The sequence below is a fragment of the Macrotis lagotis genome, chromosome 1 (genome assembly GCF_037893015.1).
Source record: "Macrotis lagotis isolate mMagLag1 chromosome 1, bilby.v1.9.chrom.fasta, whole genome shotgun sequence".
Classification (NCBI taxonomy): domain Eukaryota; kingdom Metazoa; phylum Chordata; class Mammalia; order Peramelemorphia; family Peramelidae; genus Macrotis; species Macrotis lagotis.
This window is the reverse complement of record NC_133658.1, coordinates 566,756-580,601: the sequence shown is the minus strand read 5'-3', so window position 1 is coordinate 580,601 and position 13,846 is coordinate 566,756. Positions and strand designations below refer to the sequence as shown.

At 46.7% G+C, this 13,846-nt stretch overlaps 1 protein-coding gene across 11 annotated transcripts in view; it reads right to left on the bottom strand.

Annotated features, from left to right (window-relative positions):
- Window positions 1–13,846, bottom strand: part of WDCP (WD repeat and coiled coil containing) — a 36,864-nt gene that overhangs the window by 15,487 nt on the left and 7,531 nt on the right. For 2 of the 11 annotated variants that reach the window (XM_074194396.1, XM_074194388.1), the window contains exons 2-4: window positions 12,697–12,922; window positions 6,042–7,878; window positions 4,278–4,383 (exon numbers count right to left, since the gene is read on the bottom strand). In XM_074194396.1, coding sequence (XP_074050497.1) covers window positions 4,278–4,383; window positions 6,042–7,878; window positions 12,697–12,746 — 1,993 coding nt within the window. In that variant the 5' untranslated portion in view covers window positions 12,747–12,922. The other 9 variants (XM_074194413.1, XM_074194455.1, XM_074194429.1 and 6 more) reach the window with 9 other exon arrangements.

Genomic DNA, 13,846 nt, shown 5'->3' with positions numbered 1-13,846 from the left:
ATCTGCATTTCTCTAATCAATGATGTATTTTTTATGCAACTATAAATAGCTTTAATTTCTTCATTCAAAAATTAACTTCATTTCTTTGGTCATTTCTCAATTGAGGAATGATTCATTTACTTAGAAATCTGACAAAGTTCTATGTAAATTTAAGATATAAGACATTTATTGAAAAATAATCTAAAATCCCCCCCGATTTTCTGCTTTCCTTTTAATTTTGGCAATATTGGCTTTATTTGTACAAAAACTTTTTAATGTAATCAAAATTATGCATTTGGTATCTCACACTGCTCTAGAAGTCTGATGGGTAACATGTTCCATATTCTAACATACTAAATTTTTTTGGTTTGTTTTTTGTAAGACAATGAGGTTATGTGACTTGTCCAAGATCACATAGCTATTTGGTTATTATTAAGTGTCTGATTTTAACTTGGGTCCTCCTGACTCCAGGACTGGTGGCTAGCTGCACCTAATTTATTTATATTTCCCATTATATCTAGGTAATACATCATTTTGATCTTTTCTTGGTAAATGGTGTAAGATATTGATCTATGCCAAACTTCTGCCAGATTGCTTTACTAATTTGCCCAACAATTTTTTTAACCAAATTATGAAATCTTATCCCCAAAGTTCAGATTTTACTTTTGTCAAACACAAGGTTATTATAAATATTTACTATTGGGTATTGTATATTTACACTTAGACTTTTTTTTTTCATTTTCTTTGAAAATTCTTGACTTTTTGTTTTTCCAAATGAGTTTTATTTTTAGTAGCTCAAAATAATTTTTTTGGTAATTTAATTGGGATGGCATTAAATAAGTAGATTAAATTGTCATTTTCATTATATTGGCTGTCCATATGAACAATATTATCCTAATTCTTTAAATCTATTTTCATAAAAAGGGTTTTATAATTATGTTCATGTAATTCTTTGGTTTGTATAGGCAAGCATAATATTCTTGGGTATTTTATGCTTTCTAACATTATTTTAAATGGATATTATCTCTTCTTGCAGGGTTTTGTTGGTGATATATGGAAAAATTGATGATTTATGTAGATTTTATAATCTGCATCTTTGTTAAAATTTTGATTTCTATTGTCTGTAAAAAGAGACTTTTATTTTGGAAGGGATGTGGGAAATCTGGGACACTAATGCACTGGAGGAGTTGTGAACTGATCTAACCTTTCTGGAGAGCAATTTGGAATTATGCCTAAAGGGCAATAAAAATGTGCATACCCTTTGATCCAGCAATACCACTACTGGGTCTATATCACGAAAAGATCATGAAAAAGGGTAAAAATATCACGTGTACAAAAATGTTCATAGCAGTCCTGTTTATGGTGGCAAAGAATTGGAATCTGAGGGGATTCCATCCACTGGGGAATGATCAAACAAATTTAGGGTCTATGTATGTGATGAGACACTATTGTTCTATTAGAAACCAGGAGGGATGGGATTTCAGAGAAGCCTAGAAAGCTTTGCAAGAACTGAGGCTGACTGAGATGAGCAGAACCAGAAGAACATTGCACACTCTAACAGCAACATGGTGGTGATTAACCTTGATGGATTTTCTCACCCCATCAGTGCAATAATCAGAGACAATTTTAGGGGATCCATGATGGAGAATGACATCTGTATCCAGAGAAGAAACTGTGGAGTTTAAATGAATACCAAAGCTGATTTTCTTCAATTCTTCATTGCTGTCTACAAAATTTAGCGATCTCTAATATTTTCCTTCCTTTTGGATCTGATTCTTCTCTCATAACAAGTTCAATTTCAATCTATGCTTATCATGGATGCCAATGTAAAGACTATCAGTGTGCCTTCTGTTGGGGGAGGGGGAAGGGAGGGGGTAGGGAGAAAAAAATTATAAAATTCAAAACCTTGCAAAAAAAATGACTGGTAGAAAATACCACTGTATGTAATTGGAAAACAAAATATTTAATGAAAAAGATTGTTTTATTATCTCATTGATCATTCTGATTCCTTTTATTTCTTTCTTCTCTTAATGTTAGCATTTCTAATGCAATATTATTTATTTTTTTCTCATGTACTATTGATGATAATGGGCATTCTAATAAAATACTGAACAATATTGATGATAATGGGCATCCTTATTTCATTCCTGATCTTACTTCTAGCTTATACCCATTACAAACAATGCCTACTGATTAGACAGAAGCTTCTTAGCATTTTAAGGAAAAATTCATTTATATCTATGCTTGCAAGTGTTTATAATAGGAATGAATGTTATATTTTGCCAGAAGCTTTTTCTGCATCTGTTGATATAATCATATGATTTTTGTTACTTTTGTTATTGATATAATCAGTTATGTTAGTAGTTTTCCTTACGTTAAAAAGCATCCTTGCATTTCTGGTATAAATCCCACCCTGGACATCATGTATAATTTTTGTGATATAATATTGCAGTTCCTCCTGGCTGTTAGCTTATTTAGGATCTTTATAAACAACATTCATTAGTAAAATTGGTCTATAATTTTCTTTCTTTAAATGAAAGAATTCAGTTTTAAATCTATCTGATTTTGAAACTTTTTTCTTAGGAAGCTCATTTATGAACTGTTCAATTTATTTTTGTAAAATGGGTTTGATATTCTATTTCCTCTTCTGTTAATTTCAGTCATTTATATATATTTTTCATAAGTATTCTTCCATTTCACTTAGTGTTTTATTTATTGGCATATAATTGGTCAAAATAACTCCTAATAATTGTTTTGATTTCATCTTCATTAGTGATATAGTCACCCTTTTCATTTTTGATATTAGCAATTTGATTTTCTTCTCTCTTTTATTCAATTAATCAAGGATTTATCTTTTATTGTTGGAATTTAAAAAAAACAACTTTAAATTTTATTCATTAATTTAATGGTTTACGGGGCAGCTAGGTGGCATAGTGGATAAAGCACCGGCCTTGGAGTCAGGAGTACCTGGGTTCAAATCCAGTCTCAGACACTTAATAATTACCTAGCTATGTGGCCTTGGGCAAGCCACTTAGCCCCATTTGCCTTGCAAAAAAAAAAAAACACCTAAAAAAAAAGATTTAATGGTTTTCTTACATCCAATTTTTTAAATTTCTAGTGTTTAATTTTAATTTGTTCTTTTTCTAGGTTTTTTAAAAACCGCATATCCAATTCATAGAGCTACTTGCTCTATTTTATTGATTATCAGCATTTAAAGACTTAAACTTTGCTCTGAGAACTGCTTTTGCTACATCTCATGGGTTTTGATATGTTGTCTCATTACTGTCATCCTCTTCAATGAAAACTTGTTCTTTAAGATTAGGTTTTTTTTGTCTCCAATTTTTTTTTGTTCTTGTTTATACAAGGCAATGGGGTTAAATGACTTGCCCAAGGTCACAAAGCTAGGTAATTATTAAGTGTCTGAAGCCAGATTTGAACTTGGAACCTCTTGACTTCCAGGGCTGATGCTCTGTCCACTGCATCACCGAGCTGCCCCTCCAATTAATTTCTAATTTGTGTTTCCATGGTCCAAATGTGCCTCTCTCTGTCAGGTTCTGAACCTCAGCATTATCCCTCATTTTTCCTTACCCTGCACATCCAATGATTGCCTTGTCCACCTCCACAACATTTCCCACAGCTAATCCATTTTTTCCATTTATGGAGCCATTCTCTTCGTTCAGGCACTCATCACTTCCTACCTGGGATGACACACAAGGGTCTCTTCACTGGCCTCCTTGCCTCCAGTCTCTCTCCAATGCAAACTATTCTCAGTCAGCTGCCACAATGACTTTCCTTAACAGATCTGATGTTGTAGCACACCAAGCAATCCCATCCAGTGTCTGTCTCTTAACTCAAGCATCAAATGCAGTCTTCCCAGTTTACCTTTTACTATCCCACAGAGCCTGGCCTCCTCCCTCCCTCTGGGGATATGGCACTACCCCTTCTCCTCACTCTCTGCCCTTAGTCCCCATCTTCTGCATGAAGGTTTCCAGATCCCCTCAAACCACTAGGACCTTCCATCCCAAACAGCTGTGCCTACCGTAGGACCATCTGAAAGCAGTGTATCTGACTAAGGTGCATGTACTTAGTACTGGGACAGCATGGAATGTTGATGTGTGTATATTTTTCCCCATGTACTCTACGTCAGATAAGGGTCATCCTGGTAAGGGTGGCTTGTTGGGGTATTGCCCGAGGCCTTCTCATCCCTGCCCCCAGACCTGCCTTCCAAGAGCATGGACCCAGAGGATGGTTAAGGGTGTGCCCCCTCCAGGAAGCCTCCCAAACCCTGACTGACTCACCGTGCTGCATTTCCACCAGAGACAAGCCAAACATCTGCTGGACCATCTGCAGGCGCAGCTTGCCGTGACAGAGAAGGACTGCTCTTTTGTTGGCCATGGGCCCTGTCTTCGAGACAAGGACAAAATCTGTTAGCTGACAACCAAGATCACAAGGCCTGGGACTCCTCCCAACCATGGCACCGTCACTATCCTCTCATGCAGGCCATGCGACCCTGGTGCCAGGGCCAGGAAAACCCCCTTGGCTGAGAAGCCTCCCAGGCCAGGATCCCCTCAAGGGGGGACAACCTCTGACTTTTCATCAAGAGCCTCCAATTTCAGCCTTTGCCTGAGGATAGACCTCAGGGCCCAGAACAGGAGAAGGACAAACCAAGACACTGATATTAAGCACTATTGCTGAAGGCAATAAAGATCAAAGAGAAGGACTTTACAAAATTCACACAAGTCATATGAATTATGTTTTCAAATGGACACTACTAAAGAGTTTCCAAGAAACTGACTCAAAAATGCTCTTTTCCTCTCTGGGGTATGCTACCTCCTTCATGGGCTTCAGCCCAGTCCCTGGTTGCCTCCCCACCCAGAAAAGCTGCCTTCCCTGGGGAGGGCTGAAGTGATACTTCTGGCTTCTTCCTTCCAAGAAAGCTCATACTCACTTTTTCAATTGGAATAAACAAGAGAATAGGAAAAGAGTGACTTTTTTTTGTTGGGGCTTTTTTTTTTTTTTAGGCTTTTGCAAGGCAAATGGGGTTAAGCGACTTGCCCAAGGCCACACAGCTAGGCAATTATCAAGTGTCTGAGGATGGATCTGAACTCAGGTACTCCTGATTCCAGGGCCGGTGCTCTAACCACTGAGACACCTAGCCACCCCAAGAGTGAGTTTTATAATCAAATGTTTCTTATGTTGGCTGAATGGAAAGTTTCTCTTTTTTATAAAAAAAAATATCTCTGACTACAACAGTCTCTAATCATTAAGAATGAAGACCTAATGAAATAACAGCCATCTGTCAAGTGCTTTACAACCCTTAAAGTGCTAAGCTACAATCTGCCTTGGTGGAAGAAATTTCTTCATGGGGAGGGGGCCCAAAGACCAAGAGAGAGGGGTAGAAGCCCTCTTCCCAGGCTCTGCCCACAATATGCTGGCTTGGGGGGAATTGGTTGGGGACATAAGATTCACCTGAGATTTACCAGACTCCAAGGTTCAAAATGACTCCCTAGCATACCATCAGGGCAACAATCAGGCTTAATTTTGGGGTGTCTGTGACAGAGAATGCCATCTGTATCCTGAGAAAGAACTGTGGAGTTTGAACAAAGACTAAGGACTATTACCTTTAATTTAAAAAAAAATGTTATCTTATTATGTAATTCTGCTATATCTCATACTATATGTTTCTTCTTTTCAACTGAGATCAATGCATACTACGGAATCAATACCTTCTGTGGGGGGTGGGGGGAGGGAAGCGAGATTGAGGAAAAAATTGTAAAACTCAAAATAAATAAAACCTTTCTAAAATTAAAAGCCCCCCCCCCAAAAAAAACCAAAAAAACAAAGTGACTTCCTAATCAGTCCAATAATTCAAGAAATGAATAGGGAAAAAAACCTAACTAGAGAATTTGATCAGTCTTCTGAACTCACAGATTTCAACACCATGTGAATAATGAGTCCAAACTGACAAGTCCCAAGTATAAGGTCCTTACTTCCTCTCCAAAAAGTGGCAGCCCAGCCCCCATGTGGTGCTTTCTAGAGAGTGGGGGCTCAGGGATAGTTACCTGGCATGTGATGAGAAGAAAATCCGGGTCTTGAGACGGTGGGTGAGTGGTGGGGGTCAGCGGCTGCGGCTTCTCCTGCAGAAGGACCAGGAGCTCTGAGAGGCGCTGGGACAGGTCCATTAACTTCCCGGACAGCTTCTCCAGCGTCCCACACAGCTGACTTTCTTCCTTCTTGCTCATGATGACCTGGTCATGGGGAAGGGTCAGGGGCTCATGGATCAGGTGACACTGGGTCTTCGACAAGCTCGGCCTGGAGTTGGGAGTCGGCGTGGGCTTACTCGGCTGGGGAGGGACAGGCCTGGGGTTCTGGGCCTCTGAAACCACCGTGATGTCCTCAATGAGGGGCTTCCCACTGGGCAGAGACTGGAGAGGGAGGGTCCCCGAGAGGAGGAGCTCCTTCCTCTGGGGGAAGATGGAGCAATGGCTCTCTACCAGCTGCCCCTTGCTGCCCATGCCCAGTGGTGCGCCGATGTTGCAGAAATCTTGCTGGCTCCAGGTGGACTTCAAGGAGGCCTCTGACGCAAAAGTAACCTCCCTGACTGCCAAGCGAATGCTATACTTGTCTGACTTGGAGGAGGGAAGAAAAGTGGGGTCTGTAAACTTCTGCTTCCCAACCAGAATCAAGAGCAGCTTGTCTGACAAGAAGCAGATGCCTTTGGGCCTCTCACAGGCCTCTAGTCGGATGCATTGGATGCCCGTGGTTGACGAGGGGTTCAAAGAATAGATCAGAATGACATGGCACATATTGGAGGCTACGGCCATCACTTGTGACGTGGGGTGAAACGCCAGTAGGTCCGGCACCAGGATGCCTGGGATGCCCACCTTCCAAGTGTTGGTGAATATTCTATCAAAGGTCACCAGGACCAAATGGGAGGAATCCTGGTCAGTCCCAGACCAGTCCTCTCTGAGGTGGAAGAGCGGGTGGGAATCAGCTTGATAGCTCACGGGCACCATCTGAGTGTGATCCTCAGACTCCCAGGAGGAGGGGGATGTGGGCAAGGACAGTGTCAGGTCAGTGGTGGTTCTTCTGGTGTCCTCAATGGGCTCCTCCACGATGTCCACCCCGGGAGGAGGGGGGGGCAGCCTCTCTTGGGGAATCAGCACCTCAGAGGTCTCAGTCGAGCTGAGGCCACAGATCTTGTCCAGCGGGAGCTCAGTGGCCACTGCGATCTGCATGTCCACAGTGGCCAACACAGAGCAGATGTGTCCGCCTACATCAAACACCGGGCAGAAGGAGCAGGCCTGCAGGGTCTTCTGAGAGTCGTCCCACACAAAGGAATGCAGGGCACTGCCCACAGCCACCACTAGCCTTTGGCCGTCATGGGTCCAGCATGCGCAGTGCACAACACCCTGGACCTTGACCAGGTCGGCCTTCACCCGCGAGTTGTCACAGTGCACTGAGTACAGCACAGAGACGTCGTGGCTGGTGAGCACGGTCAGGATGGCCTTCTTAGGGTGCCACACACAGCCCTGGGGTAGCACGGGGAAGGGCTCCCCGATCTCGCAGGTCTGGGTCACCAGTAGCTTGCTCTGCTCCATGGGACTCGTGCACAGCTGCCACACAGTGACATGCTTCTTGTGCTGTACTGCCAGTAGGGTGGGGCTGCCCACCGGCCCGAGGGGGCCCCAGGACAGGCCGTGCACGTGCTCGAACTGCTGGATGATCCTTGAATCCCCAAACAAGGGCTCCTGGTTCTGCAGCTGCAGTGCTGTCAGGACCACCTGCTTCCCATCGGTCCAAATGATGCCGTGGATGGGATGGATAGCCTGGTACAGAGCGTTGAGGCCACTTCGGAGGAGTTTGCCCTTCCCCAAGTCCATCCTTCCTGTTAGGTACCTGAAATCAGAGAAAAGACCAGCAGTGAAGCAGCCCCAGGAACTCAGGGGTGGGGATCCCCGTCCTTCCCACAGGAGGAGACCCCAATATAACCCCTTGTGTGAAGGGTGCCCCATGAGGCTGGGTTTCAGACAGCCACATCTCACCCTAGGAAACCACAAATTAAAAGTATCTATGTTCTCACTTGCTTTACCTCAATACTTCCCAACTACATTTGAAGGTTCCATCTGCATCTTGAGCTCCAAAGCCGAGCTCACTTTAGCACCAAAGTGCACCCAGAACCCCCCACCTGCATTGCAGGGACTGAGCCCAGAGCCTCCTCACCTGAACTTCAGTCACCACAGATAACAGGAAGGCCTGTCCTCATAACAATCATTTATGAACCCCAATTCCAAACCCAGGAAGATGCCAGGAGGATAAAAACTGCATACGAGAGTAAGGGGTAGGATGAGAAAAGCCCCCTAGTCCCTCAGGAATGATTTCTTAGGAAAAGACAGTTTCCTGGCCTCACCTTAGGGCCCAGGTAGAGAGGATGGGTTCCACTGCCACACAGTAGTGATTGCTGAGAAACATCAGATGTCACATTATTAGAAGCAAAGGAAAACATATCAGTGTTTCGGACCCAGCATCCCTGGGATGAATCATGAAAATCCAAAACTTCCAATCCCACATACTGCTCTAGCCCATGAGATTCTGCTGCTCCAGCATATGTGGCAGGAGCACAGAACCTGAGAAGAACCCCCCCCCCCTTCATCCAAGGGAAAGGCAGGAGCCCAGGTGGCGTGCTTTCAAGGTCCACGATTCCACTGATGCTCCTTGCATCTGACCCTGATTCTTTGTATTACCAGTCCTTCCTCAGGGCTTGGCAATAGGAACTTAATACATGCTGCCTGGGATTCAAGTCTTCTCTGTCACACACTTGATGAGGATGATGACGTTTGTTCTTCATCTGAAGACGGACCACAGCATCAGGGAGGTGATGCCATGACATGCACATGAACTGGATTTGAGTGAGGGGGGCCTCACTTTCCCCTCCTGAGCCACCTGGGTCCAGGGGCCAGATATGGATCAGGACACCTGGAGATGGCCCCAGATATGAGGCAGTCCAGATGAAGTGACTTGCCCAAGGTTCCCCAACTAGTAAGAGTCAAGTGTCTGAACTTGTGTTCACCTGACTTCAAGGCTCTAGCCCCTGTACCACCCAGTTGCTTGCAGCCTCCTCCTCCCTGATCCTTCCATGGATGCTTAGAATTCATTGTGCAAACCCTCATTCACTTACAGGCTGGCTGCCTTTCTCAAAAGGAGGGCAAAGTGAAGGTCTTGTATAAATATTCGTAAGCTCCTATTAAGGTGGCCTGGAGTTAGGAAGCTTCCAAGCTGGGGGACCCTGGACATATCACTCACCTCTGCCTGCCTCCACTTCCCTGACTGTCAAGTCGGGTCATGGCAGCAGCTAGCTCAAAGGACTGCTGGGAAGACAATGAGATCACTGGGAAATGACGCTTATTCCCTCTTCACTCCTTACATTACTCCATGGAGTCTTGAACTTGTTTTCTTAATTTTTTTTTGAATTTACATACTTAATATCACCAAACTTGAGCATTTCAATAGACAAAGAGCAGAGCAGAGTATTTATTGTCTAAGGAACAACTTCAGAGTTGTCGGTTTTGAAAAGTGCGCATTCCTCATCTGCCCGTGGCAGGGCCGATAAGAGTCAGAAGACAGACCCTGCTCTCAAGAAGTTCACAGTCTAATGGGGGAGGCAGTAGGGAAATGATGATGTGAAAGTAAGGAGATGTAAAAAAATAATGAACAGAGGGAAGGCGTCAAAAGGAGAAGGGCTGAGGGTCAAGATTTTGTTGGAATTTGAAGGATGACAGGGAGGCCAGGAGGCAGAGATGAGGAGGGAGGGTGTTCCAAGAACAGGGGACAAGTGGAGAAAAAGCCTGGAGTTGGGAGATGGAGGGTCAGTCAGGAGCAGAGTCACTGGTCAAAGAAATGTGTTGGAAATGAGGTGGAAAGGGAAGGGGAGGGCTGGTTGGGAAGAACTCTAAAGGTCAAACAGAGGCTTTTGTATGTAACCCTGGAGGAAACAGGAAACCAGTAAAGGTTACTGAGGAGGGGGTGACATGGAAAGACCAGTAGTTCAGGAAAATTCCTTTGATGGCTGAATAGAGGGTGGGCTGGAGAGGGGAAGAGACTGGGGAAAGCAGAATCCCCAGCAAAGACTACTCCAACAGTCCAGGGGAGGGGGAAACCGAATGCTGGGGGATAAAGAGATGCAGTTTATGGGGAGACAATGCCAGTCACTGAGAAATCATAGCTTATGATGCTGTGGAAGGGGGAGCCTCTTCTCAATCCTGATTTTTCCTGAATAATGGCTGGGGTTGGGGGGAAGGGTCAGATAGCAAGGGTGGGGGGGGAGCACCTGAATCAGGATCCTGGATAGATTAAGGCTGAATAGAATTGGGCTTGATGACTGGCCTTGACATAGTGAATGGTTCTTGAGAGTGGTTGTGGCTAAAATGCTTCATCACTCTATGCCCTTGGCCAGAACAGCCTCCTGCTGGGGTCCCTGCCTTCCAACCTCTCCTGGTCTCAGGCCCTCAGGCAAAGCCCTAAGATTCCCTTCCATTCACTCAGCATGCTTTCTGTCTCCTCCAGTCACACTTGAGTCCTAGAGGGCAGGAAGACCACAATTCTTCCTTTCTTGGGACTCTCCAAGATTTAGTGTCTGCTAACCGACCTCCTCCACTGCCCTTACTTTAGGAGTGAGAGTTTCCTTTTTGGTTGCATTGTCAACTCAATAGGGCCATGAGGCCCTGGGGAGGGCTCGGAGAGCTGGCAAGGCTTGCCATCCAGGTCAATACTCTCATGGACATCCTCTGGGATTCTCTCTCCCCAGGTCCCAAATGGCTACAAGTGAGGCCCGGTCGGAGATGAGGGGACCGAGCTGCCATATGCAACCACCAGGCAGATGACATAGCCCAAAGAGAGTCCCGTTCCTGATTCAATTCAACTGAACCAGCACCTGACAGGTCAAAGGAGGCCCCAGCCTAACATTCCAGTGGGGGACCCGGGCACTGAAGGCAGAGAAGAGCTCCTCCAGAGGGGTGGGGAAGGCCCTCTGAAAGAGGGGACCCCTGAGCTAATAAATAACCCTGAAGAGAATTAGGAGAACTAAGAGGTAGGGCTGAGGAGGACGGACCTAGAAAGACTAATGAAAGGGAAGGTCGCATCCATCCACTGAAGACCGATGCAAAGGGTCAGGAGACAGGTGGAGTAAATGTGCACTGACCCTAGAGTGAGCCTGGACAAGAGACCCCTTCCCTGGTCCTCCGGGATGGATGCGTCCCTTTTCACGGGTGTTTCCCTCAGGGTGAGCTCTGCCCAACAAGTAAGTGACAGACCCGACTCAGTCCGAAGCGTATGACCCAGGGTCAGCAGATACTACCTGCCCCACCTGGGGTCTCCCAGATACTCAGATCAGTCATTCAGGCAGGGCAGGCAGGGGCGAGCCCTTGAGGGTCCTGGGGGAGAGGCACACAAGTAGCTGAGGACAGAGTAGTACCTGCCTGTGGGGGGGCTCCAGGGGCAACCAGGGCTCTGCAAACCTTCACAGGGTGGGGAGGGGGGAGGGAAGGGAGGGGAAGGAAGGGGCTGTGCAAGGTTCTGTGACTGTTGCTCCAACCAGTGGTCCAGAGGAGGGAAGGGCAACTGGCCCCACCCCTTACAGGACAGTTGGCCCCGCCCCAGCCCCACCCCATGAGGAGTCAGGTCGCACCCCCAGGATATGCAGGGAAGCACCTGGACCCCCCAATATCCAGGTCTCATCCTCCCAGAATACCATTGCTGGGTGAGCAGCCACCATCCTCGGCCGGGAGGACAATCAGGTCACCCCAAAACACCTGGGGTGTCAGGGCTGTCCACAGAGGCTCCACTGCAGAGCCAACACAGAGAGAGCCTGGGGTGGGGATCTCATGTGGAATGCCCCAGGATTGCCAAGGTTAACAGATACCTGACTGGGCCAGCATAAGAAGTAGGCCACAAGCTCAAAACAAACCAGATCTTGACCTTACAGGGACTCCATGACCGGGCTGCTGAAGGAAGCCCCATCTCCTCCTAGAAGGTACTGGGGGGGGGGGTCTCTGCTGAAAGCAGGGCCACCGACAACTGCCCAACCGGCCTCCCCTATCCCCTTTAAGATCAGGCCGCAGTCTTCTCCGGCTGGCCATCCCGTGGCCTGGAGTGCTTAGCCACCTCCTCACCTGTCTCCTGGCTTCCCCAGCTTCCTTCAACTCTAGACAGGGACATTTCCCCCAACCCCTCCAAGTCTAGTGCCTTCCCTCAATGGGTTATCCCCAGTGTATCCTGGACCTGGCCAGGGCCTGGCTCTATGCACACAGCAGGTGCTCAATAAATGCTTGGCTGGCTGTGCACTTCTCAGATGACGTTTTTTTCTTATGCTTCAGTGAACAAGAAGAAAATACCCCCTGGGCTTCTAGGATTTCCAGTTCCTAGTCAATGATCCAAGAACACAACCCGAGATTCCCCGGCTGTTTCCATGTCACAGTGTAGCCCCCCCAAAACCCTGATCTTTTTCAGACAAAATGCCACATTTCCCTCTCATTTTGTACTTCCAAAGCACTCTCTGTACAAAATATTGGACTATCGGCTTCTCCCCCTACTACAGGAGTACTCTGGGATGTGAATGGGGCATGGGAGCACCAGTATAGGGATGGAGGTTAGGAATGTGGTCTCCCAAATGGGGGAAGCCTCTTTTGGCTGGGGGTGAAGATCCACAGCTTTCCATCTTACGCTCTGGATACCAGCGACCACGAGGTCCACTCCACTGTTGCTCTAACCATCCTCAAGCTTGACAAAAATGGCAGTTGAAGGCAACGCCAGTCCCAGCATCAAAGGCACAAGAATGGGTGTTGCTGAGAAAGTAACAGGAGATCCCAAGCCTGGACTCCTGGGCCTGCTTTCCAGCCGTGTGTTCTCATCCACTCAGCACTTCACTTCTCAGCCCTGGGGCTCCTGTCTAAAGAGAAATGTAGATAGCACACCCCCACACTCACAGGCATACTCTTCCCCTCCATCTCCTCCTGTCTCCCTGCTTCCCTTCCCTTCCCACCCTCAGCGACGCTGCCTCCCACAAATGACCTCGTCCTGCTGGTTCAGACTTGAAGATGAGTGGAAAAGAAGCTCCCCCAGGCCCAAAGCAGGCCCCTCAGGGGTGGTTAAGAAGTGTGGACAGACTGATAGACCTGGCATAGATACAGCCCGGGACCCAGGAAGCATTCAAAGGGATGGGCCCGGGGGAGATCCCATGGAGCCGAGTCCAGGGGTCAGTGACAGGGGACCCCATGCTTAAGACCACATGGATATCTTTAGGCAGTCCCAAGGCCCCTCTTCCCCACGCCCAGCCTAGCTGAACCAGAGAGGACCAGCCACTGACTGAGGAAGAGCCCAGCAATCCCAACAGAACGAGTGAACTGCTCCCAAGCCCAGCTGGGTCAAAATCTTGGGGGTCCTGGCTCCCCTTCCTGTTTGGTTGACTCTATATGTCCATGCAATTCTGAACAAAGGTCACCAAATAGCAATCCTGAGATGAACGGGTCACAGCTGGAGCAGGGGAGGGGGGGGTCAGGGGTACACTGAACTGACCCCTTGAGTCCCTTAGAGCTAGCCTCACGCAGCTTCTTGGGGCATGGAGAGTCGAATGTTAAATTTTCAGTGTGAGCACTAAAACCTCAACCAGGGCCTGATTTACTGTTTTATTTCTAATTTGAGAACAGTGTTAAGAAAATGCTACTACTCATTTAACTTAAAAGTATGTCAGGGGGCGGCTAGGTGACGCAGTGGATAGAGTGCCGGCCTTGGAGTCAGGAGTACCTGAGTTCAAATCTGGCCTCAAACATTAATAATTACCCAGCTGTGTGGTCTTGAGTGAGCCACTTTACCC